Source organism: Chrysemys picta, chromosome 12 (genome assembly GCF_011386835.1).
Source record: "Chrysemys picta bellii isolate R12L10 chromosome 12, ASM1138683v2, whole genome shotgun sequence".
In the NCBI taxonomy this organism is placed as follows: domain Eukaryota; kingdom Metazoa; phylum Chordata; order Testudines; family Emydidae; genus Chrysemys; species Chrysemys picta.
This window is the reverse complement of record NC_088802.1, coordinates 48,149,110-48,176,147: the sequence shown is the minus strand read 5'-3', so window position 1 is coordinate 48,176,147 and position 27,038 is coordinate 48,149,110. Positions and strand designations below refer to the sequence as shown.

At 45.8% G+C, this 27,038-nt stretch overlaps 1 protein-coding gene across 1 annotated transcript; it reads right to left on the bottom strand.

Annotated features, from left to right (window-relative positions):
- Positions 1-2,285: 2,285 nt before the first annotated feature.
- On the bottom strand, positions 2,286-24,008 carry LOC135974798 (retinoid-inducible serine carboxypeptidase-like). The gene is made up of 13 exons (XM_065563533.1): positions 23,865-24,008; positions 19,995-20,140; positions 18,902-18,991; positions 18,289-18,444; positions 17,360-17,434; positions 15,537-15,609; positions 14,061-14,098; positions 13,698-13,826; positions 12,611-12,695; positions 11,580-11,693; positions 10,701-10,838; positions 5,834-5,997; positions 2,286-3,749 (listed from the first exon to the last, which is right to left on the bottom strand). The coding sequence occupies exons 1-13, from the start codon at positions 23,923-23,925 to the stop codon at positions 3,681-3,683; spliced, it is 1,338 nt and encodes a 445-aa protein (XP_065419605.1). The 5' UTR covers positions 23,926-24,008; the 3' UTR covers positions 2,286-3,680.
- Between the last annotated feature and the right edge of the window lie 3,030 nt (positions 24,009-27,038).

Sequence of the window (27,038 nt, the reverse complement as noted above, 5' to 3'; positions counted from 1 at the left end):
GCTGGAGCTCAGCCAAGTGCGCCGCGTCATCGGCCTCATCAGCCTAATCCAGGTAATGTTCAGCATCACCCGCTGGGCTCAGCTCAGCCTCTTCCTGGAGGGGGCGCTGCTGCCACCGACCCAGAGCACGCGACTGGTGTGGGACAATGACTCCCTCAGGTACCGGGGGGGGCCACGGGGTGGCGAGACTCCCTCAGATATTGGGGGGTGGGGCGGTGAGTTTCCCTCAGGTACCAGGGATCAGGTACCGGGGGCGGGGCGGCAAGACTCCCTCAGGTACCGGGGGGGCAGGAGCACGGGCGACTCCCTCAGGTACTGGGGGGGAGGGCGGGAGCAGTGAGACTCCCTCAGGTACCGGGGGGGCAGGAGCACGGGCGACTCCCTCAGGTACCGGGGGGTGGGTGGGTTGGCGAGACTCCCTCAGGTACTGGGGGTGGGGTGGGGCAGCGAGACTCCCTCAGGTACCCAGGGGGACAATTCGGCGAGACTCCCTCAGGTACCGGAGGGGAGTGGCGGCAGCGAGACTCCCTCAGGTACTGGGGGTGGGGTGGGGCGGCAAGACTCTCTCCAGTACCGGGGGGGAGTGCACGGGCGACTCCCTCAGGTACCGGCGGGGCAGGGCCGCGGGCAACTCCCTCAGGTATGGGGGCGGGGGCAGGCTGCGGGCGATTTGTTCCTTGCCTCCTGTCCTAGGCAGTTCAGTGATGCTGTACAGCATTAAACAGCCATTGCATTCCACTCCAGAGGTAACTGAACCACAGTGGTGGATCAAGTGTTTCCTGGGTATGGTTTGTAAAGAACGTTGTGATGAATAAATACTCATTGTTAGTAATTATACTGGAAAGACAAAAGCCTGGGGGAAGTGAATGGGTACAAAGCTGCCTTGAAACTCGTCTGGTGAGGCCGAGAGCAGATTGTACCTCAAAATTCTTTGGATCAGCACATGGACCTTCCAATAACCATTTCATCCGAATGGCTCCTGAGCACCTCCATCTCTGTAAGCACTGAAGCCCATCACCTTCAGTTCACAGCGCTCTTGAAAATATTAAGTGATTACATATTCTCGCAGTCTCAGCATGTTTTTCCATTTACACTCAATTCTCAGTGTGATACGTAGACATTTATATAGAGCAAGCCTAAAAAAAAAAATCCCAACACCAAGACTTGAGTTTCTAGTCACAGCAGCTACTGTACCCAGGGGGAGCGCTTCCACTAGGCGACCCTAGGGCGGCAGGATGTGGGGGGTGGCATTTCGCTGCCCACAGCGGAATTTCGGCGGCGAGGGGCTTCTTCCACTCCGGGTCGTTGGCCGAAATTTGGCGGCGGGTCCTTCACTCGCTCCGGGACCCGCCGCCGAAGTGCCCCAAAGACCCAGAGCGGAAGGACCCCCGCCGCCAAGAATGCAGGTTCAAAGGAGGAGCTGCCGCCGATTACTGTGGAGAGCGCTGCTGCCACCTAGGGCGGCAAAAACCCTGGCGCTGCTCCTGACTGTACCTGTATGTTCCGCCTTACAACTCCTGCTGTTTAACCAAAATATCCCTCCTGGGTTGCAGCAGCATCAGGAACATTACTGAACTTACACTGCTGAGCTGAACATACCAACTGTACTTGAAAAGCTGGGCTCCCTAGTGTGTGGGAAAAGGCATTGAGCGCAGTTAATTGAACCCCAATGGACTGATTCAGCCTCACGGTTGCTGCACTACAGGGACACCCAGTGTTTCAGAACAAGCGCCAGCCTGGAATGGCGGAGACTGTTGGAGTGGGAGAGGAAACAGGGCAAAAGCCATTCAACAGCTCTCTAGGGGATTGATTGAAGTAGCAGCAAGGGCTTGTCTAGAAAGAGTTAGTGAACAGCAAGTTGGAGTGTAAATGTACAGCACACTAACCTGCTGTTCATTAACTGATACCCTGCACAGAGGCGATTCCTAGTGCACTTTGGCATACAGTACTCCTGCTCGAAACAACTTCAGAGGAAGTAATCGGTTTTCAAAAGCTTGCAGGCTAACAGAACTACCACCATCTACCTTGGATGATGACTAAAAGGGGAAAATGATTCCCCATTGAAGGAACAAGGCAAATTGCTTGTATCCCTCCCTTAGATCATAACCAGCTGTTCCTCTAAGTCACTGGTTCCAGGTGGATTCTTGCCCTCCACACTTTCTCTGCATTGGGCACGGGGAGAAGAAACTTGCTGCTGTTAGCTACCTACCACTTATATACCTATAACGTATGGGGGCACATGGCAGTATCCTCCCATTGCTGCTTTTAGGCAGAAAGTGCTATAATCCATTACAATATTGGCTTTTATTTGGCTTCAAGAACATGTTAAAAAATGTGACAAGAGCAGGATCAATATATAGATCAGCATAGTTGTAACTATTGGATTCATTATTTAGCACTGAGGGTTTTATTCCCCAAAGCCAGACCATAGAGGTACAAGGTTTTAGCATCAAATCAACTTGATTCCACGAGGTGCAGCATTTAAGTGAGATCCACTGGTTTACTGGAAAGGTAGATTGTTTCTGCATTGCCAAAGTTCCCCATAGCACAGTTTCAGCTTATTTATGCTCTAACAGCAGAGTTTGTGCACATGTGTTTACACAGCATTACACTGCAATAGTTGCTACGCTAATACTCTTACGTTTCATATGTGGGGAGGCACAGGGCTGTTTGCTATTTATTTAGGATTCTGACAACTGGAACAAGCTGCCTGAGTGTCAATAAAAAGGGTCATTTTCAAAGGGGATTGCAGCTGTACACCAGGAATGAAGTGATTCAAATACCTCATGTGTGTGATTGTTTTCACTTGGGAACTGGGATAAGTACACTTTATAAAGAATCTCCACTTCAAATGGCAAAGCCAATAGCTCACGGCAAGACTCAATCCAAGTTCTAGAAAAATATGGATGGGGTATTTGTTCTGACTTATGCCTCCTCCTTATCGCTTAAATAACCTTCTCCTATTCGCTTTCTGGGTTGAGGCCAGGAGCCCAGCAGCTCTTATCCATTAGAACTTTGGCTCGTTCTATGAAGAGAAAGTATTGGCACATTGTTTATTCTCACATTAAGTACTGAGAGATGATTGTGTGGCACTGAGTGCATTAAAAAACGAATCTTAGGTAATGCACAAGAAAGAGGAGGCTCAAGAGTAGAAAGAGTCGTTCAGTATGAACACACACCTCAGTCCAAACTGGATCTGTATCCAAAATGAAGTCCTAGCACAGCCACTCTGCGGCGTCTAGCTAGAAAACGATGCTGTCTGACTCAGATGCCAAGTCATCCCTTTAGGAAAAAGCATCCGCAGCTTATGGAAGCAGGCTTGCTGCCTGAGGTTGAATCTTTAGAGCTGCAAACTCATCTTAATATTGCTGCATAAACAGACAAAGAGCATTTGGGCAATCCTCAAAGAAGCGTCGGAGTGTGTTATTTATCAGAGTGAAGTTCTCATAGGAAAAGTCAGGGTGAGCAGTATTGAGGCAGAGAATCACAGTTTACAGATTCAAAGGCAGCATTTCATTTAAGAATAACCATGCATCTCCTTAAATGCCTTGCACATTACCAAAGTGTAAAAGAGGCTAACTTTCCACAGAGTGATTGCTCCTTCTGAAGTTCAGTCTGTGGCACAAGTTCTGCTAAAGCACCGGAGTTGTATGTGAAAACCATGCCAGCTGGCATCCATTTCACCAGTGTTTCTGTTGTGTCACCATCCTGACCATTTTCAACGCCATGTCCCCTTGATCAGATGGTACCTACCATAGGGAAAGAGAGTGTGTTATTAATTGCTATGCGGAAGCAGACTGCTAGCTCTAGATGTTTCATAGTCACACTAATATTTAGCTTGCTTTTCTAGGACAGCCTTCACCTTGCTCCCTGGTATTAGTGCATTGTGAGAGTGCCTTCCAAGTGAGGACTGCAGTCAGGTAAAGATGGGGAAACAGAGGCACAGAGAGGTTAAAGTGACTTTCCCAGGGTCAAACAGGAATATGTGGCAGAGCCAGGAAGAGAAAACAGGTCTCCTAACTCCCAGTTCTGGGCCTTAAACAGAAGGCCAATCTTCCTCCCAAGCAGTGAGAACTGACAACATTCGAAGCAAATTCCATGTGCCTCAAGCAGATACACGGCCAGGGGAATGTCCCTAATCTAGAAGCAAGCTTAGGCTCTTGCTCTAGCACTAGTGAAAATAAATAGGATGCAGTTCAGAGTTTGGTTGGTTTTTTGTTTCCAAGGTTGCGGGAAGGAAGACAGGGCCTGATTCTGATCTCATGCTAGTCTTACACCAGTGGGAGTAACTTTACTGAAGACAATAGATGTACTCCCATTTAAAAAAAAAAGCCAGTTAAAGGATAATCAGCTCTTGAGTCCTTTAGTTCTACTTTTTGGTGCTCCCAGTGGTAACATTTCTCGAGGGTCATTAAGGGAGAGGATTTATATGTATTAAGACTTTTCTGCTAAGGAGGGAAATAAAGAGTGCAACTAGCAGGGCATTAGGATGGTGGAAACAAATATTCATTGAAGGCCTAAAAGTCACTAATTATGGGAAATTCCATGGCAAGGCCAAGAAACAGAAGTGAATTAAGGTGGCTGCATTCTGAAACTGTTTCCGGCTGGGAAGCTGCTAGATACAGTTTGGTGCTCTTCACTTAGGGCAGTGCTTCTCAAAGTCGGGCCGCCGCTTGTGCGGGGAAAGCCCCTGGTGGTCCAGGCCAGTTTGTTTACCTGCCGTGTTGGCAGGTCCGGCCGATCGCGGCTCCTACTGGCCGTGGTTCGCCGCTCCAGGCCAATGGGGGCTGCGGGAAGCGGCGCAGGCCGAGGGATGTGCGGGCCACCGCTTCCAGCAGCTCTCATTGGCCTGGAGCAGCGAACCGCAGCCAGTGGGAGCCACGATCAGCCGAACCTGCGTACACGGCAGGTAAACAAACTGGCCCGGACTGCCAGGGGCTTTCCCTGCACAAGCGGCGGACTGGCTTTGAGAAGCACTGACTTAGGGCACATCTTCACCGGCAATGTTAAAGGGCTGCCGCGGCAACGCTTTAACATGGCTTGTGTAGTCGTGGCATAGCGCTGGGAAAGAACTCTCCCAACGCTCTAAACAAACCACCTCCATGAGGTGCACTGTCGACACCGGTACTTTACAGGGCTGAAACCTGCAGCACTCAGGGGGAGGTTTTTTCACACTCCTGAGCGAGAAAGTTGCAGCGCTGTAAAGTGCCAGTGTAAACAAACCCTTAAACAAGCCTCAGTGTGTTGACTGAATAGGCTTCTAATATTTTGGACTCTGCAAGGAAAGTGCAATTAAGATTTACCCTCCTCCCATGGTTCTGGATTGTTGTACAGAACATAAAGATTACATTTTTCTCAATACAGTAGATACATCTACACCCTGTTACAAAGATGGATGAAATGCAGATTACCGCTCTTTGTTCAAACAATTTAGAGAGACAGTATTGAATTAAGATCTGATTTTCCATTACCTTATTCGATGGTCAATTAAACCCGAGCAAAGTACTGGGTGTAAAATGCTACCAAACCAGAAAGGCAGCGTTTTACAACCTGTGCTTCACACAATGCATAGTCATTGACACCAGTACAGAGAAAGGGAGAATAAGGCCCATTAAGTCTGTGCTGGGTATTATGCAAAGTCTGAGTGTAAGCCACATCTCCAAACCAGGAAGTTAATTAATCAAAGGAATAATCTACATAGTCTGATTCTGGAGTGTTCATGCAAATGTGGGAAAGCATTTAGCCATATTATGCAGGCAAAGCAGACAGATACATCATTTACAACTTGACTAATATTAGGTTTCTTTTGTCTTTCAGCAAATGTGCTATTTACCATGTGCCCAGCCTTTAGAATCCAGTAGAAGGCCAAGTTCTCATAGGACTTATGGAAAGCAGCTGTCTCAGAGGACTCTGGAGATCCATACAGAGCCTTCCATTTTTGTTGGCTGAACTGCTTCAGTTTAGGCCATTTCAGTTTCCGAACCCATGCCTCCTGGCCTAAGTTAGGGATAGAAGAGTTATGGTTCATTATTAATTGTTTATATTAAGGCAGCATCTAAAGGTCCCAACTGAGATTGGTGTCCCATTATTCTAGACGCGATATGAACAAATATATAGCAAGTATAGTCGGTCAAAAAATGTTGAATGTTCAAACAAATTTTTTTTTTTTTTGCAACCACAAAAAAAACCAACAACTTTTCATTAAAAATTTCAAAGGATATTCTTCCCTGGGGGACAGAGGCTTGTGAAAATTCCAAAAGTTGACCGAAGGGTTTTGATCAGTTCTAAGAACTGTGACACGTTTATATTTTGATGTCTGATTTTGTAAGCAAGTCATTTTTATTTGATGCATTTTTATGCAATAGCAACTCCAGCATATTGTCATTCCCCTTCGCACACAACATCCTGAAGCCCTCCCTTGCTCCACAGAAACCTAAAGATGGAAACACCGGCAGGTAGGAATTCCTCAGCTCAGGGGGGCACACAAGACCAATGTTAGGTGGTTCCCACCATAATGCATACTTGGGCAAAATAAGCCTCATTCTGGTTCTAAATGTATATCGATACCAATACAAGCCCCGGTCCTGCACGTTGCTGGACTCCCTGTCCCCCAGGTTGTAGGAATCGAGGCTGTTCAGCACCCTGCAGGATCAAGCTGACAGCACAAGCTGTGATAGCACAAGCACACGTTGGAAACTCGCTCTGCATTAGGGCCAGTGTTTTGCTGTTTGTTACAGTCGTTCAACCAGGAGAGTCTGAAAAGGCGACATCTGTTTTCAAGACCCAAGCTAGGGAGGAGAAGAGTGTTGAGACAGCAAATAAAGAGACCAGTTCCAGGACATTTAAAAAAGCTATTACTGTTTTTAAAACCACCGCTCAGTTACTACAGCAATTCATGCTGTAAGAAGTGCAGCTTAATTTTTCCTCAAAATTAGCAATTTGTGGCACTCCAATTTGTCTTACCAGTTTTGACGTCCTAAACAGCATCTATTTAAAGAATTATTGATTGCTGGGCTGTCCATGAAAAGGAATTGAAAAGGAGAACTTTGGGTCGTCTATTCTTAGCAATTAGGGGCTGAGAGATTACAGCAATAAAACTCCATAATACGAGAGGATTGTTTGCCCAGATCAGTACAGGAGACTATTTTAACAAAGGAAAAAAAGGAAACAGAATGAACTCTGGGGATTTGCTGCAGAATGAGATATTCCAGTGACACCTAATGTGGACCACAAGCTTCATTTCACAAGTGTGGAGTCTCTTAAAGACAAACAAAAACTTTTGAGCAACTGCAATGTACATGTGCTTAAGCCGAGCAAGCATGTGCTCTTGGGCATTTGCACATGTCCTTCAACCCCACCCTCTCCAGACTGATCATTAGGCTCACTCCTTGTGTCACTTCCGACACCATTATTAATGGTTTCTATTCTGGTAACGCCCAGAGTCCTCAGTCAGCATTGGGCCACCTTGTACTAGGTTCTGTCCAAACACATAATAAGACATGGTCCCTGTCCCAAAGGGCCTGCCATCCGATACAATCAATATCAGTAGGGCAGGAGAAAGGAATGAAATAAATATGTCCATTTTTTTTATGTACACCAGTCATGTTTTGCATATATAAATATATAGTCACCTCACAGCTCCTTAGTTTGTGATTAGTTAGTAGGCTAATTATGTGGAGGCATCATGGAAAAAGTAGGTTGTGAGAGTATTTGATGGGAAGGGAGGGGGGCATTGGCTTTACTGATAAATTTAGAGGGCCTTCCTCATATAGGGGGCTGCCTGGAAGAAGGCCCATAAATTCTTGTGTGGGGGTGTGTGACTGGGGACTAGAGTAGGCCAGAGCGGCTGCGCAGGCCAGCAGCCAACTAAAGAAGGGTTTACTGGGGGCCAATCAGGGCTAAGATTAGAGCCAGCCAATGAGGGCTAGGCTAGACGCTATATAAAGGCTGCCCAGGAAAGGCGCAGGCAGTCTCTCCCAGACCTTTAGAGGGGGAAGGTCTGTCTCCTGAGTGAGGAGACCAGCACCTGGGACAGCGCAGTGCTAGGCAGGCCTGGGGGAGCAGAAGGGAACTCCAGCCTGCAGGCCCTGAGGGAAGGGCCTAACCCGGTACAAAGAGGCTGAAGGGGAAATGGCCCAGGGAGAGAGGTGCACAAGGGGAGAGATGGAGGCCAGGAAGGCTGCTGCCAAAGGGTCCCTGGGTCGGGACCCAGTGTAGAGGGTGGGCCTGGGTCTCCCCCTTCCTTCTTGTATTACACCTGGCTGTTGAACTGGCCATAGTGGACTGCACCAGACCCCTGACACATGGGGTTAGACTTTGGGGTGTGGTTGGTCACTGTGGCTGAAGGGAAAGATTGTGGTTAAACCCCCCACCCCCAGAAGGGGGTGAGGATAGACTAGGGGGCATTGCCGGAGGGCAGTGGCCTGAAATGGACATCGCTGAGCGGGGAGCAACGTGGGTCTGGACACCAGCAGAGAGCAGAGGATGGATGGGACACCAGCAGCAGAGGGTGCCCCGCCAAGGACTGAACTAATTCCCGGAGCGATCAGTGGGAAGCGCCGTGGTGATGAATCCCAACCCTGTCACAGGGGGAAGTAGACATAATGGGGGAGCAAGGCTAGAGTGGATGGGGTGATGTGGTAAAATGTATGGAGAGGCAGAACTGGGAAGGACCTTAAAGGAGAGGGCAAGAAGCCTGCACCTGATCTAGTGGGTAAGGGGCATCCAGTGGAGGGATTCAACTAGGTGTGGCTCTGTGCAGGGGGATGGTTGACAGAGTCAGAGCATCAGGCCGGAAAGATGATAATTCAGTTATTTGTGCTTTTGGAGAGGAGGGGCTACTTCTTTCTTTGTGCTATAAAATACCTAGCACGTAGTAAAATAGGTAACAACAAAATACGCCACCAGCGTAATCTGTGATGCCTGGAAAGACATAAGAGAAAAGACAATGAAGTAAATCACATCCCCAATAATGGCTAGGGTCAGACAGCAATAAAACAAACAAACAAACCAGGATCTACCCTTATTGTTGGCTCCATCTCAGGAGTAGCAAGGTTTGGATTGCTGCGCTTGGCAAACTACACTACATCGACATAGTTAGGAGTTACGTCATAGTATGTAATTCAAGAAGCTGGAGTTAAGCATGGCAGAGATGCAACTAATGTGATCAAATTCTTAGAGTGGGGGGGATATCTCCTAGCACCAAATCCCTGTGATCTGAGACCTAGGCCAGCATTTCCCTTCAAACGTAATTTCTACCTCCCAACTCTTGCAAAGTGAGTTTCCAACAGTGAATCCTATTCCTCATGGAACTATGGTTAGCAGTGTCCTCAGGACTGCGGGACAGATTCTGAGCTGTATCTCTCAAAGTACAACTCCGAGGTGCAGCCCAATTGAGTGTGCAGCTGTTCTTCTGGATGAGGAGAGCCGCACTAACCGCTTCAGCAGACTGAGCTGGAACTATTGGCACATACGGAAGCGTTGCATGATTTACTGAGTGACGCAATGTGCCCATTTTGGTGCATCTTTTCGGATGTCTCAACCACTGTGTGTATTTTATAAGCCACTTGGAACTTCTGAAAGAAACAGTCCTTGTTTAAAAAAAACTGCTTGAAAGCCACTTTTCAAGTCTGCTTTTAGTGATCTTATTTTGCCATAGAAGGGGAAAAAATTGGCCTCAGGTACCATCATTTACTACCAGTCACATCAGCGTAGAGTTAATGCTCCCAGCAGAGTGGGCTTTAATCTAATTAACTGAGAATTATTTAGGGATAGTTAACTATCCAGCACGGCAAACAGACTTTTCTAGGTCTGGTCAATAGCTTCAGTGGAACGCTACATGGAAGAAGCAGCCATACCCACCTATGCTCTCTCTCCCATAGCATCGTGTGAGCAGAAAGGAGGGGACCCAAGCCCATGGGTCTGAGCAGGATGGGATAGTCAGGGGGCAGCCAGCTCCCTTGTGTCCTTCCAAAAAACTAATATAGGGGCTCTACAGGGATGCAAAAATGTGTGTGGAGTATATGGGCCATGTTGCTTCTCCCAGCAGCAGTCAGGGAGCTCTGCAAAGAGTACTAAGGGACAGCATGGAGGAAGAGCACCCGGGAGCAGTTGGAGGCACTAACCCCCACATAGAGCTGCCCTCCCATCACTGCACCACGGAGTGTGTGTGGGTGGGTGAGTGAGGAATCTGTGGATTTTGGGAACTGAATTCCTGGTCTTTTCTGGGAACAAACCCAGCTTAAACCCTCTCCAAGAAAACTTTAAAGCGCATAAGATCTATGTGTCTATTGCCTGTGTTCCTGAAAAGGTGACAAAGTGTGATTTGTAAGATATAGAAATGTACCTCAATGTAGAGGAAGGATAATCCATTGGTTAGAGCAGTAGCCTAGGCCCTGGGAACCTGGGTTCACTTCCCTGCTCTGCCACAGACTTCATGTGTGACCTTGGGGCAGTCACTTAGTCCTTTCTTGCCTTGGTTCCCCATCTATAAAACAGGGGAAATGGCACTGCCCTTCCTCAGGGGTGTTGTGAGGACAAATACATTAAAGACTGTGAGGTGCGTAGGTATTATAGTAGTGGGGACTATGTAAGTACTATGAATGGGGGGATTGTATAGGGGCCGGCATACAGATTCAAGTACAAATGTTAATGACCAGTGTACATCTTTCTCTTCAGAGAGAAGAAGAATGAATCCTTACCCATGGTGTCCACAATGAGATCCAGCTGTCCGTTATAGACAGTAACATTGACATTGGCTGCCAGCAGCGCATCCACAATATCAGTGACAGGCTTCATGAAGTCTTCGGCCATGTGTAAGAAGACTTCTTTTGACTGACCTATTCAGACAGATCCAAACATGAAAGACAGAGCAATTGACTAAGTGTGTCATCTTTAAATGGAAGCATCAGCAGCAGGGCTTGCCAAGAGTTGTGAAATGCAATTCGTTGCTGCAGAAAAGCAAGCACTGGAACGGTACATTCCAGACCACAATGATCAGTCTGAGTGACTGGAGAGAAATGGAGAATGGCCAAATTCCACATATATACAGGGGCTATCAAAGCAGCACAGGACATGTTTCTAACAGTACTTCACATGCGGATTTGTCAGTTTCCATCTCCCATTACAGATCTGGAGGGGTGTTGGCAGGTATTCAGCATTACTCTGTTTCCCTCTGGTTTGATTTACACCCTCCTTTCCCTGAACTCTCACAGCACTGGCTTTCTGGAGAGGAGAATGGCTAGGAATCCTTTTGGCAGACTGAGTTGCACAGATAGGTTTCAGCTGCTCAGGCATGAGGCATACTCTCCGTGCCAGGGTGTGCACCTAGTTAGACCCTGGCAGGCTAGAGAGGAAGACACAAGGACCAGAATCATGCCTATGCCCATAGGCCTGCCCAGTTCCCTGTTGTGGGTCCTTTTTAGGAGCCTGTCCCACAGTTGGGCCCAAGCAGGATGAGAATTTTAACAAGCAAGTCAGGGAGACTTTGTGGTACAGCATCAAGACTGCTTTGAACAGACTACAATATTGTGTAAGTGACAAGCTGCCCATTAGAGCCATGTCAGAGGGTAGGAAGGTACCTCCCCACGTGACAGAGTCAGGAATGATTGTCAGCTTCTTTCGGATGGGTCCATTCATCAGGTCACTTAAGCTGTCCTTATGCAGACGTTCGACATGGCGCTGGTAAAGTTTAACTGAAAGGAAAGAAAAGAGTTTATTCTGCGGCACAGGGTGTTGGATTTAAAGATGATTGATAGGCATGAAGATGGTGTCTGATAAACAAACACCACAAGGCAAAAACAAGTCTTATCGAGGCTCATTCAGTTCAGACCTAAGAAACTCTTTGCTGTTGAAACCGCAATAGTACACAGAGGAAGAGACTTGCTGATTTTTAAGAGGTCTACAGTAGAAGATAGAATCAGCCTATAGCATGGTCAGAAGATAGAAGAGGAACAGAGTCATTATCTTGTTCCTTTTTCTGCCAGGGCATATTGTTCCCAACAATACATTTCTGGGGCTAAGTTTCTGTTTAGCTAGTAAGCCTGAACATCAACTCTTCTCATCACCAGACGAGTTAGTTTTGACCTGCAACCACTTGTTACTTTTAAAAGTAAGGAGGGTTCTTCACCTCATCTCTCCACCCTCATCTGTCTCTGGGAGCCAACAGAGACAGTAATAAAAACAGTTATTTTATTTCCATGTCAACATTTAAAGGCGATGAAGAAGTGATGGCGTGAAGGCTGATGGAGGCAAGTGTCTAATCAGATCATCTCATGCAAGTGTTTGGAGGACATAGTTAGTTCATAGGTTGTGAAGTTCCACGGTAATGTATTTATTACTGCCTGTGACTAATATCCAGGGTGCACAGGGTGTATCTAGGTGGAATCATATGCCACAGAAGAGCTGTGGTATATCCCTCAAGAGTATTCTTCAAGCCCTCCTTGTACGGAGGCCAGTAGGTTCAGGACTTGAGAACACTGGAGGCATCTTTGCAAGATGTGGTAGCCACTGACAGTTCCTACCGCCTACAACCACACGTCTGGGTGCTCAGCACCTCTGCAAATCAGGCCCTTGGAAGCTTAACTTCATAAACGTGCTCCTCTCAACTTACGAAGATGGGTATTTTCATGTTTCGAGGCTTTGAGATCTGGAGACTTTTTGGCTAGGATGTTATAGAAATTCACGTTGTCAGTGTTCTGAAAGAGGGAGAGAAGAGGATATATCAGACTAGACATTTGGTCCCTTGCTCCCCTCCTTTTTGATGATGGGTTTTGGGAAAGGGATTTTTCCAGTTCCCAAGGTTCACACACAACTGTGTGTGAGAGAGAGTGAGGGAGAGCATAGGCCTTGCTACTCATTTTCTTACCTAGCCTTGAAGAGGAGGGAATCTCCTTGAATCCCGCCACCCCATCCATGGCTCCAGAGTTTCCACCAGCTGCAGCCATAGTCTCAGTGCCACAGAACTCCCAGATGCTTCCTTTGGCCAGACCTTCCCTATGTGAGGCTTCCCATTGCTCAGTTTCCTCCTATCACACCAGCCTCAGCCATCCCACGCGCTCCCTTCTGATAGTGACATTCAATATCTGACATCCATATTCTGGAACAACTGATGCAGCCAATTCATCATATCCAAGAATTGTGGATTCACCACATCCCTAATACAGCCAATAGACTGGACATGGACCAGAAAAGAGATGTGTTTCCATTAAAGTTACTCAGAATTAAAAACAAGATCCTACAAATTTCCCATAATTAAATTTTAAATATTTAGACGTTCTGATGTAGAAATCATAAATCATTCCTTAGCAACAACCAAAGTGGAGCAGCTGTGCCATCCCCTGTTACATACACACTGCAGCTGGTCTTATTTATGTGCTTTACTTTAAATCATCTGTTTAAGTGCTTTACTGAATCAAAACCTTAGTGCTGTACTGCTTCGCACCCATCTGGGCCTCATTCTACATTGCCTACCACCTTGTGTAGTCATTAACACCAGTGCAAAGACAGCATCAAATGCTTTCAAGTCAGCATGGTGGCACACTGAGTGCACTGGTGTGAACAACTGCACAAGGAGCGGGATAATGGAAAATCTGCCCCTTCTGTACGTTAATAGCAGAGCGTTACCTGAATTTGTTCATTTCCATAAGCAATTAGCATAAGTAACTTACAAATCTTGATGCTAGACAGCATTTTCATACCTGTTCAATTACATCCTCGGTATGACACCAGAGCAAAGTGGCCAGTGTGTACTGCCCTTTATTCACTGCATTCATGACCTTTTTGGCAGCGGCAGTCACCTTCACTAGACCTTGATCATCAAGGAGAGACTGGAATGCAAACAGGGAGAGAACAACCAATTTTCATGGAAGGAATTTGATTTGAGGCCATAAGTCTATGTCATGCCCTGTTAATTATCAGTATAATTATCATTGTACTGGTTGAAAGCTAACCTAGAAATGGAAGTCTCCTCTTGGATTTAAATTGTATAATATAAGGTCTTGAATGAAGCCTTAAAAACCAGAACACTTATTGCAAATAGCAGAGATGGAGTAGATACTTACAGTGCTGTAAAGGTAAGGCCCCCAGGAAAGCACAGAATCTAGAGAAACAAAATAGGTTTCAAGCATCTAACAATTTCTCTGACAAAATTTTCCCTCTAATATAGCAGGGATAATAGTGACAGCAGCATAGAGAGGCAAAGATGAATTACTCAATAAAGAGGCATTGTCAGATCAAATTTAGTACAAAATTTAGGCACTGAAGCTGTTTACAAAGCCTAAACCCACCACCATGACATTAGCTCCCCACACATTAGCCAATGGAACTGTTTAAAGCAACCAATAGACATTTCTCCTGCAGCATTTGCAACTGAAACATTGCAGCACTGTGCTAGTGCATGAGAACATGCAGACAGATTTGCGTAGTCAATGTTCACCTGTTTGAAAACAGTGCAAGAGGACAAAAAATATAAATAAGTCAGATTTTTGAAGATAAGTTATAAGCCAGTGTTGTTATTTGTAGCACAGGTAGGGAAGATTATTTAAGGTAAACCTATAGCTTCCCACCCTTCTAACTTCCCGAATCTAAATCCAGCTCCTCCAATGGGGCCTGCCGATGTAGATCTCACTGTAGGATCAGGACCCTAAAAAATGCTTTCAACTCTGCCATTTTCTCCCCAAGCAAACAGTCATCCTAGCTTTGTTGACTATCACACTGCTGTGGCTGGTGGCTTCTAATGTTAGCGGTAAACTTAGAGATGGTTGGTAAAATGCAAACAGTAGTTTAAAAGCCAGATGGGGTGGAAATTTAGGAACACTTAGACCTCCCGATGTAAAGCCCCCTACCTACTGTAGAGGCTAGTGGTAAAACAGGCATTTTCCTACCTCCATTTTTAAAATGTGCTTGGATCACATAAGGCCAAACTATTCAAGAGTGTACACCGGAGATTGGGTGCCCACCTGGAGACACCTTTGACCTGCTGTTCAGAGGTGCAGGGTTCAGGTGGAGTTGTGGGTTCTCAGCATTTCTGAGAAATCAAGCCTCAAGCAGTCTCACATTTGAGTTTCACAGTTTCTGGATGCCCAAAATCAACAGCCACCAAATCAAGGAGCATGCCAATCACAGGGCGAAAGGAAGGAGGCTGGAATAGCCCTCCCTCAGCACGCCATCCTTCTAAGTACCACGGAGAAAACAGTTTCAGTTGCAGCCTTGTGAATCTTTCAGTGGCTAAACCTTAACTGAAGCATTTGTTTACTGAAATACTTCAGACTTTTAGTGACTTTTAGGGACTTTTAGTGACTCCCCGGCCACCCATCTAAAGGAATATGAGTTTGTTACTAGCCATTTTGAATTTTTGACTCCTCTAGAGTGGGGCTGGTTTAATTACAGCTCCTTGGAACATCAATGTACATTTACCCTGATTCGATTGCCTGCATTCACTGGAGATCTGCTCCATTTAAAGTAGCAGAGACAGTATTCTAGACAGAGGTGGACTTTTTGGGGAGAGGGAGAAGTTCACAAAAATCCTATAAACGTACCTACAGGAGAAATCCATGAATCTCCAAGAGCAGCCCCACCAAAATTGCACTCTATGCTCCCATCGTGAATAGCCTTTAAAAATAATGTAAAGACAGCTTTTAACACACATTTTGGTAAACAAGGATCTTCTAGCTAGTTCTTCTCCTTAACCAGCAAATGGTAGAAACAGGCTTCACAATGCAAGATAAGCAGAAGTGCCTTTGTGTTTGTCATAGGTTTCACCCCTACTCTGAACTTTAGGGTACAGATGTGGGGACCTGCATGAGAATCCCTAAGCTTAATTACCAGCTTAGATCAGTATGCTGCCACCACCCAAATCATTCAAAACAGCTGTTTATGAGTCATTTGGGAAACTCTGTCTTCCCCCCCAAAATATCTCCCTCCCAAGTACTATAACCCTTCCCTGGATAGCCTTGAGAGACTTCTCCACCAAGTTCCTGGTGAACACCGATCCAAACCCTTGGATCTTAAAACAAGGAGAAATTAACCATCCCCTCTCCTTTCCCCCACCAATTCCTGATGAGTCCAGATCCAACCCCCTTGGATCTTAAAACAAGGAAAAAGCAATCAGGTTCTTAAAAAGAAGGCTTTTAATTAAAAAAAGAAAGATGAAAGGAAAACCTCTGGGAGAGAGCATACAAGCTTCGCTCACAGACAACAGATTCAAAACACAGAGGCTGTTCCCCTGGGCAAAACCTTAGTTACACAAAAGAAATCCCAATTTGATTATCCCTCTAATGCACAAGACAAGTCACAAAAGAAAATAAACATAAACCTATTTATTTCTTCTCTAATACTCACTACTCTGATAAGAGGCTGATTCCTGGATCTTTTTCTCTCCGGCACAAAACTTAAGGAACACTGAGACAAAGGAAAACTTCCCTCCTTCCTCTTGAAAAACCTTGTCCCCGTATTGGTTCCTCTGGTCAGGTGTCAGCTAGGCTAGGTGAACTTCTTAACCCTTTACAGGTAAAAGAGGCATTAACCCTTAACTGTCTGTTTATGACAGTGTTACAGGAAACAACCCTTTCATTTTAACTAGCATCAAAACACAATGACAAATGAGATCTGATGAGAGTCCATTTACGTTCCAAATGTCTATCAATTCATCATTGGCACTTGTCTTGGTAAGAGGAGGCTCTGTAAGAGTCGCTGAATTCATTCTTGAACTTCATGGCCTGACATGATTATCATAGGATAAGACAACAGCACCAGCAGAAGGAAGATAGGAAGGGAGTACATGGTTTGCATGTGCATTGTATCTATACAAGCCAGTTATGGAAGCTCAAAGTTTTATGAAATTTCTAATTCAGTTTGAGCCTTTGAGAATAAGCTGCTTCTTTCAGTGATCTTGAGCCCTCAAGAGCCGTGTCACTTGTCAGAGGCACATGGTTTATTCAGGACATTGTTGAATCATCCAAATCAAGCAACTGACTCTGGGCTAAAGAATTTATGGGGCAGATTTTCAAAGGCACAAGTGGGAATTGGGTGCCCAACTCCTACTGACTTCCAATGGGAGTCGAGCACCTGACTACCCTGTGTGCCTTTGAAAATCTACCCCAACCAGGCTGCCTGTGCTCCATTTAACCCCTGAGACATGGGGCACAATGTAATCATTTCCTAGTTATCCACTTCTTAGCTTGACTGAGATCTTTCTCGTCTACAGTGAACAAACTTTACTCTCTAAAAATGAAAAAGCTCCTACTCAAAAACAAAACAAAAAATCAAATACACCATTAGACCCTTCTTTAAGATGTGAGAAATACACATGCTGCCAAGGAAGAAGCTGTTATTTACTCACATAGGGAAGGATCTGCTTTACCTTATACAGCTCTAAAGCAATTCCAGCTGCCATTTTTCCTCCATAAGATTCTGAGAAGATGTAGAATGGAATAGTCTGGAAAAGGAAACCATACCATAAGGCTATTAGGCTCCCAGAGCAATATACGTTTTGCCCACCCTCCGCCACCCACACAAAACCCAAACTGCACCTGTTCATCCCTCAAACACTAGCTATTTTGTTTGTTCATTCTGAGTTGCACCTAAAGAGGCTACAATCCTACAATGCTCTATGCACAGAGCTTCATTGTCTTCAGTGGGGCTCACTACAGGCACAAGAATCCACTGACCAGAATGGAGGATTGGGGTCAAGGACAGCAGCACAAATAAATGCAGCTGCAATAGATGTCAGTTAGACATCCAATGTCACCTTTAAAGCGGGGAGAAGAAAAGGACATCAGTTGTGCCTGCAGGTTTAAAACAACCAATAGGAAGTACTTCTTCACCCAATGCACAGTCAACCTGTGGAACTCGTTGCCAGGGGATGTTGTGTATTCCAAAACTATAACTGGGTTAATAAAAAAATTTAGGTAAGTTCATGGAGGATAGGTCCATCAATCGTGATTAACCAAGATGGTCAGGGATACAACCCCCGCTCCTGATGTCCCTAGCCTCTGACTGCCAGAAGCTGGGAGTGGAAGACAAGGGATAGATCACTTGATGATTGCCCTGTTCTTTTCATTCACTCTGAAGCACCTAGCATTGGCCACTATTGGAAGACAGGATACTGGGCTAGATGGAGCATTGGTCCGACCCAATATGGCTGTTCTTATGTGCAGTAGCTAGTGGGATATGCTACTCTCTGGAGAGGCTGTTATCTTCCTCTGTCTAGTTGTTTACTAATCCTCTCTGATGCCTTAGTTAGAACCACACTTTTATTTAACGCTGCTAAACAAAATTAGAGTTCCTTACCTGGAATTCTTTCATAGACCTGAAGAATTCTTTAAGCAGAACCAGCATATCGGAAGATACAGTGGAGAGATCTTTTGCAAACGCATCACTATCATTTGTGTAACTGAATCCAGTGCCAACGGGATTATCGACAAACAGTAAACTGGCTGCCTGCAGCTATACATCCAGGAGAAAGGAGATTTGTATGAAGTCTCCATTCAATTACTAATACAGGCAGATTTCCCCTTTTCCCAGTCCCAGACGTTTTATTACCGACAAGTTCACCAAACCATGTTTCCTCCACCAAATCAAATGGGTAAGCCTATGCTTAAATGAGCTGCTCTGAGCAGCTGTTTCTCCAACTACAGCATTTTAGGGAGAAAGTATTCAAAGATAAGCAAGTGATTGCAAACATGTGGAGGAGAATGGTTCAACACCACTTTAAGTGTTTTTGTTGGATCAAAAGTAGAACTACAGAAAAATTCTGGTCTTAGGAAGAGTTGAATTTCAGATGGACACTGTACTGCTTGGGGCATTTTTGTCCTGGTCTATCACCTGACTAAGAAGGCAAGGATCTCATCTATAAGTCAATGAGTAAAAGCTAAGATTACCAATCTTAAACTTTCTACTATACCCAGGTTGTATTTCTTGGTTTCAGTTCTGCATCCACGGGACCAATTTCTTCAAAGTTCCCAAATCCACAGCCTGAAGCTCCTGGACCTCCCTATGGAGGAAAACAAAACAAGAAAGCTAATTAGAATCAAGACACACCAATAGAGTTAGATCATTGGAGTTATATAGGACTAGTTTGTGTGCTGCATGCTAAAATGCAAAGGGAGCCCCTGTCTTCCTTCATTATAGATATGCCCTGTTTGTGGAGAGAGGAATTTAAAAGACTCAATCACTAATTTGTGAGAGGATTTGATTATCTTTATGCCAGGCAGATACCATTCTGAAGCTTTTCTTCCCATGCAGAGATGAGCACACTTCAGTGCGGTAGGGTATGGAAGAGTCAGCTACTGAGCTGGTGCATGTATAACAGTCAGTTTTCCCCAGGTGCACGGGATGTGCACTACACATTGCAGAATTAATCCGGAATGTGAAAGACTGCATCCACTGGTGGATTATATTCAACATTAGCTACTCTAATATACTGTCTAGGATTTGTGTGTGTGAGTATAACACACACACACACACACACACACACACACACACACACACACACACACACACACACCATTGCCTTGAACTACTCTGATTGGATAGAACTGGTCTCCACTCTAAACTAAAAGTCCCAATCTTTCCCCTCTCTCCATACAGAAATCTTTCTAGGCCTCTAATCATTTTCACCAATTGTCTCTGACTTCAGACTGTTGGATCTGCCCTTTAGTTATGTGTTTGCAGGGTGCTTATCACAAAGGGGTTGAGGCCACTAAGTACAATCACAATCCAAAGAATAATGAACTGTCTTGGTTTCTGCTATACGCTTCTTGATATAGGGTGATCAGAACTAAACACATATCCCAGGTGAGGTGTCCCATTAATTTTGATAATTGATTTATGTTCAGTATTATTTTCTAACCTGAAAACCTAGTTCAGACAGGACTCAGAGAATAAGTCATAGCTCAGAATCTTATTTCTGTATAGCTAGACTATCATCGCAGATCACTATGCTGAATGGTGCAGAAATCAAGATTCCTTTAAAAATGTCTTTCACAATATCTTACCTGAAGCCACATAATGAGCGGTAATTCTGTGAAATTTTTGGCAGAGTTGTTTGCATAGTAGAGCCACCAGAACATGTGTGCATTGCTTCTGACTGTTACATACCCCCATGCTTCTTTCTGTTCTTTTGATTTCTTTACAACTGCACCTAAAGAAAAGGGGTATCTGATTCACTCAAGTAGAGTGGGGCATTTGACCAATCCAAAAATAATTGGTCAATGAGAGGTCAAATATTGTCAAATCATGTCAAAATTGTCAAATATTTTACAGAACTAATTTATTATAACAGTAACAATAGTAACAACAAAGAGAGACTTTATGGTCTGCAGTAGGCTAGGCCTTAGATAGATACTTATGCCTAACTACAAAAAGTAAGTTCTTAACTGTTATTGGAACTCAGAAAACTATGAAACACAATGAAATGAAGTTCTAAAAAATGAAAGAATGGCACCATGATGCAATCAAAAAGGTAGGTCACTGCCTATAGCAGAGAATTCTTGTTAGGATAACTGACGGTGATCAAATAGCCAGTCAGTTGACATTGTCATTTGATTATCAACCGACATTGTCAACTGACCAGCTTGCCAAACCTAAATTAGAGTGTGAAACATTTGGCCTTGAAACATTTGACCAAAAGAGACTTGGCTGAGACCCATGAGTTTTAATTTTGGGTGTGGTAATTACAAACACTCTCATTCAAAAATATTTACTACTGAACAAAACACCTGAACCTTGATTACACGCACACTTCCACCCAAATCCTGCAAATATTTAAGTACTTGCATAACTTTGACTTCAGTGGGTCTACCCACAGGAATGAAGTTATGCATGTACTTAAGTGTTAGCAGGATTGGGGCCTTCCATTATCGCTACCACCAGTGCAGCTGTCCAAATGCTGGAATAAATTTTCTGGACCAGACATGCCTTTTAGTACTTGCAAAGAGCCGGGCTGAAACACTGGTGCCATTGAAGACAATGTCAAGTCTTCCATTGACTGTAATGGGGCCAAGATTTCAGCCTCAGGGTATAACGGTTTGGTCCCAGTCTTACAGGCAAGATCAAATCATGTTCTTATAGTATCAAACTATTGTTAAGTTAAGGGCCCTAAGAAAAGTCATCATTAGGGCCTGATCCAAAGTCCAGTGAAGGCAGCTGAAGACTCATATTAACTTCAATGGGCATAATCTACTACGATGTATGATGCAGATGCATTGTAGGGAGCAGACCTTTAAAGCTTAATCCCCTCCCTAGTCTTCTTTATCACAAAATAGTCACTAGAACAATGTGGAATGTCCAGTAGCTGAGAAGCAGGTTGGTCCCTAGAGCATAGTACTGGAATGATTCCATTTTTTGGTTAGAAATTTGGGTTAAGAACTGCTCCACATCTCTGCAACAGCACATTCAAGTGCTTGCTTATTCTGAAGGGCGCTGTTTCACTTGGATTTCAGGAGCAGCAGCATTAATGGCCTTGAACAAACCTACAATTTGCTAGCAGCGTTATCCGAATGTTTTGAAAACACTGCAAGCAGAGGAAGGGTTACCCATGTAGAATGATATTATAAACAGAATTGGTTTAGCCGTGTTCTCTTTAGATCTGATGTGACCCTCTGATATTTTTCTTGACACTTTGTAACATCAATAATCCACATTCATTCTTACTGCCAAGATGGACTTCAGCTCATCAGTTCACATCGTGTCATGGTTTCAAAAATAAGGATAGCACCCTCGACCGGTCCTCTGCATTCGTCTGTGTCATTAGTTGACGAGCTATTTGGGACTATTACCATTACCTAAAAATGCTGTCTGCTTTGAAGTGCAACAATGCGTTTGCCTTATACTCAAGAAAAAGTCTCTGCTGCCCAATCAAGCAATGACCTCCCAGGGAGAGTTTGGTATCAAGCTCTAAAGATCTGTGGCCCTGATACTACAATTGGATCCAGAACAGCAGACCATGTGCCTATGGGGAGCACCATTGAAATGGGTGCAAGGATCTGTATAGGAACCTGGACCAACTGCAGGATGGGACCTTAATTTTCAAGCAGCTTCACTCCAGGGAATACTCCATTACCCAGTACCAAAGAGCTTGGATCATAGAAGCTGAAGGTGGAAGCCAAAAGGCCAGGCCACAAGAATCTTGTGGTAGGAAGGAAAGTCAGCCTCAAGTAAACTAAAATGCTTGCCATTAAACCACATAAATTTCCCAGTAGAAGTGTGCTTCTAACTTTAAATCAGTTACTGGGAGTTAACTGGGCACTTGCTTACAATGGTCAACATCGGTGTGTCTTGAAGTTATTGTTCTAACTTCAGGAAAAATCCTGAAACTGGGCTTGAAAGCAGTTTAACAGCTGATGTGCAGAGAGGCAGCCTAATTTTTACAAGTCCTTATAACCCCCTAAATGTTGCATTACACAATAGCTTGCAGTAAGTCAGAGAGGTGCAATTTGAACAAGGAATATTGTTTTTTCAGCTTGTTAACTATTTTTCCTTTTTGTGTTTTCAATTTATTTAGTTATTTCAAGAAGCCTAGAGGTCCAGCAAGATCATCAATTGTATGACCCCTCATCTAAAACCTAGGCTAATAGATCATGTGCATAGAAAATTATCCACATAAGACAAACAATGTCTCCCCACTTATATCTTATCAATAGCCCTGACAGTAAGCTCCAAAACGTCTCAGTTACATTATTCTTAGTCGTCAGATTAATGTTTTATCTGAGAAAAGTTACACAACAGAGACTTATCTTCACTTGTCCTGGGAGACCAGTGATGGTGGGGAGGGTTAGAAGCAGCAGAGTTCAGAGTGTTAGATTCCATCTAAATCCAGTTCTGTGTAACAAGCTGGCATCTTTAACCCACCCCACATTAGGTTCCTGCTGTTCAGGTAGGGGAAGTGGACCGTTTTCTTCAGGGAAAAAAAAGTCAGCCACGTAATAAAGACTGACACTTAAGGGTGCACAGCACAGAGCTCTAAATTAAAGAGGGGGCACATCATGTTCAAATTAAAGCACCACCCCCAACCAAATATTTTTGGACACACCCAATTTTCAAACTTGATCCCCAAACCTACAATCCTGAGGTTGTGCAGACTGACCCATGCAAAGTTCTATTAAAGTCAATGGGACTCCGTGTGGGGGCAAAGGGCCATCCACATATTCCTTATTGAAGGATCAGGGCCTCAGAGAGCAGGTCTTATGCATACCACATAAATAAGAGACTGTCTGTTTACCACTTCAGTAATACAAGGCTACTTTTACAGGAGTAAAAAGAAAGAGCTACTCCTGCAGATGGGAGTGGTGCAGAATACGCCCGCAGCAGATGTACATGTACGTTCTAGGACATTGGATCAGATCTCTGAGTCATGCAAATACTTGCCATTGATTTCAGTGGGGCAACTTATATGTACTTACATATTCTTAGCGCCTGACCCTGAACATGCTTGGGAACTTTTTCCACTGCGAAAGACTAAAGGAACAGCCAGAGTGTTCCAAGAAAGGGATTACATAATTAATGTCACAGGACAGGCAAAGCTTAAAACAGTGTGAGCCTGGAACAGACCCCCTTAAAAAGGATCAGACTTTGAAAGCTCTGCACAAAACTCTCAGCACATCTGATTTAGATGGTTCTGCCAGGGTCTAGCACAAAAAATATCTGGGGGGGTGGGTATGCAGGGTAAAAGAAGGCATCATTCATTCCTTAGTGTTCACCTAACAATAAATGCCTGAAAGTTTGACAAGCCATAAAACAGTCAATTTAGAGCAAGTTGCATGAGAAAGGTGCTTGTGAGTAATGTCCATCACCCCTAGCTTCAATAACTCCTCACAGGTCTAGTGAAACATGCATCTCTCGTACACTCAGCCCCCTACCAAACATACCTGAACCCAAAGTCAGCCGGAAAAGCAGCAGGATAACATGTTGTCTAAGCAGCAGCTCCATCTCTGCAGCAACTGGGGAGTTTCCTGACTGAAAATCATATGACTCGGGTCTCTAGTCAGCTGCATAGTGGAAGGGGAAGTGCTGGCTCTCTGGTTACAGAGGGAGCAGTTACTACCCCAGGGCGCCCTCTCTCCTCCCCTGCATGGTAAATGCAACAGATATCTGTGCTGCAGATAATATACCAGTTACACTTAACGTGGTTCTATCTGTGCGGCAGATTTAGCTGGCTTGCCAAACCGGCTGATTTCCCTGTTATGCTACAGCAGGGGTGGGCAAACTTTTTGGCCTGAGGGCCACATCTGGGTATGGAAATTGTATGGCGGGCCATGAATGCTAACAAAATTGGGGGTTGGGGTGTAGGAGGGGGTGAGGGCTCCGGCTGGGGGTGCGGGCTCTGGGGTGGAGCTGGGGATGAGGGCTTGGGGGTGCAGGAGGGTGCTCTGGGTTTGGACTGAGGGGTTTGGCGGGCGGGAGAGGGATCAGGGCTGGAGCAGGGGCTTGGGGCCCAGGACGGGGGTAGGTGTGCAGGCTCCCGGAAGCAGCGGCATGTCTCCCCTTCTGGCTCCTACACGGAGGTGCAGCCAGGTGGCTCTGTGCATTGCCCCGTCTGCAGGTGCTGCCCCTGCAGCTTCCGTTGGCCACGGTTCCCAGCATGCGAAGCCCCCTTGCTGCCCCTACATGTAGGAGCCGGAGGGGGGACATGCTGCTGCTTGTGGGAGATGTGCGGAGCCACGGCACGTGCAGAGCAGGGCCGACCTCCGATCCTGCTCCCTGACTGGAGTGCCGGAGTGGGGCAAGCCTGCTCCCCAGTGGGAGCTTGCGGGTCGGATTAAAATGTCTGAAGGGTCAGATGCGGCTCCCGGACCGTAGTTAGACCACCCCTGTGCTACAGGGTTTATTGGGCTTGTCTACATGAGAACTACTGGTTTTTCTGATGCTGGACACTAAATCCAGCCTGTGAGATGAGGAAAGGAATTGTATATAAAATCAGTGAGTGATTTGTGTGTTCTAAAAGGATGTACAATCATTGTTTCCACAACTTCTCTAGTGATTTAGGTTTTCCAAATTCATTCTTCCTGGAGACATAATCCTAAGAAAATATTTCTCTCTCTCTCTTTTAATGTCCACACATCTCAGCTTCTCATTTCATGGTATTCAGGTTTGACACTTTCTATAAGAACTCCTTGCTCCTATCTTGCAGATACCCAAACCAAAAACATTTATCTACAAGAGTAATTTTTCTGATGTGAGTAATCCACTGAAGTTAACGAGACTCCACATATGCATAGGGCTCTACCCTGTAAATCTGACATCAATCTCATGGATTTAAGATGTTAATATCAGTTCTCCTTAGAACGTAAGAGCAGAATTGTTTTACATGATTAACTTTACAAGGGGTGTGTTGGGGGGATAAAAGGGAACAGAGAGTTTAAATGATAATTAAGGCTTTGATCCTGCATCTGGCTCCACCCAGCCATATTCTAATGCCCATGCATAGCCAGCTGCAGGATCAGGGTCTAAAACAGACACTCCTCTGTGCCAAGGTGGGGGAGGTAATATCTTTTCATGGACCAACTTCTGTTGATGAGAGAGACAAGCCTTCGAGCCACACAGAGCTCTTCAGATTGCTCCTCGGTGCCCAAATACTCATGAATGTCACTATGAAAAAGAGGAAACAGGGAACAATATTGGAAATATGGGCCCTGGCCCTGCACTGAGCTCCAGAGTCGTCAAAAATAAATACTACGATAAAACCAGTCGGTAAAACCCACAATAATTATTGATGATCCATATGAACACGATTGTGATAGAGTGATTGACAATCCAGTCATTCCCTGCTGCAGCATGCACTGTTCTCTGGCTGTAGTTCACCGCTGCTACTGACAGGTGACGTCTGCAATGCAAAGCTGCTGGGTGACCATAGAATGGTAGAAGATTAAGGTGGGAAGAGACCTCAGGAGGTTCTAGTCCAATCCCCTGCTCAAAGCAGGACCAACCCCAACTAAATCCCAGCCAGGGTTTTGCTGTGCTCACTGCTGCTGGAGCCCAGCCAAGTGCGCCTCGTCATCGGCCTCATCAGCCTTATCCAGGTAATGTTCAGCATCACCTGCTGGGCTCAGCTCAGCCTCTTCCTGGAGGGGGCGCTGCTGCCACCGACCGAGAGCACGCGGCTGGTGTGGGAAAATGACTCCCTCAGGTACCGGGGGGGGGGCACGGGGTGGCGAGACTCCCTCAGGTATTGGGGGGTGGGGCGGTGAGTTTCCCTCAGGTACCAGGGATCAGGTACCGGGGGCGGGGCGGCAAGACTCCTTCAGGTACCGGGGAGGCAGGAGCACGGGCAACTCCCTCAGGTACTGGGGGGGAGGGCGGGAGCAGTGAGACTCCCTCAGGTACCGGGGGGGCAGGAGCACGGGCGACTCCCTCAGGTACATGGGGGGGGGCCGGGGCAGTGAGACTCCCTCAGGTACCGAGGGTGGGGCAGGGCAGGGCGGCGACACTCCCTCAGGTACCTGGGGGTGGGTGGGTTGGCGAGATTCCCTCAGGTACTGGGGGTGGGGTGGGGCAGCGAGACTCCCTCAGGTACCCAGGGGGACAATTCGGTGAGACTCCCTCAGGTACCGGAGGGGAGCGGTGGCAGCGAGACTCCCTCAGGTACTGGGGGTGGGGTGGGGCGGCAAGACTCTCTCCAGTACCGGGGGGGAGTGCACGGGCGACTCCCTCAGGTACCGGCGGGGCAGGGCCGCGGGCAACTCCCTCAGGTATGGGGGCGGGGGCAGGCTGCGGGCGATTTGTTCCTTGCCTCCTGTCCTAGGCAGTTCAGTGATGCTGTACAGCATTAAACAGCCATTGCATTCCACTCCAGAGGTAACTGAACCACAGTGGTGGATCCAGTGTTTCCTGGGTATAGTTTGTAAAGAACGTTGTGATGAATAAATACTCATTGTTAGTAATTATACTGGAAAGACAAAAGCCTGGGGGAAGTGAATGGGTACAAAGCTGCCTTGAAACTCGTATGGCGAGACCGAGAGCAGATTGTACTTCAAAATTCTTTGGATCAGCACATGGACCTTCCAATAACCATTTCATCCGAATGGCTCCTGAGCACCTCCATC

Bases quoted from the DNA above. Each gene is read 5' to 3' on its own strand.
- LOC135974798 (XM_065563533.1), bottom strand. From the start codon at position 23,925: ATGGAGCTGCTGCTTAGACAACATGTTATCCTGCTGCTTTTCCGGCTG. The intron at 14,099-15,536 runs GTACGTTTATAG...TTGTTTCTCTAG, and splicing joins TTCATGGATTTCTCCTGTAG to ATTCTGTGCTTTCCTGGGGG. The intron at 11,694-12,610 runs GTAAGTTGAGAG...CTTTCCTTTCAG, and splicing joins ACATGAAAATACCCATCTTC to TTAAACTTTACCAGCGCCAT.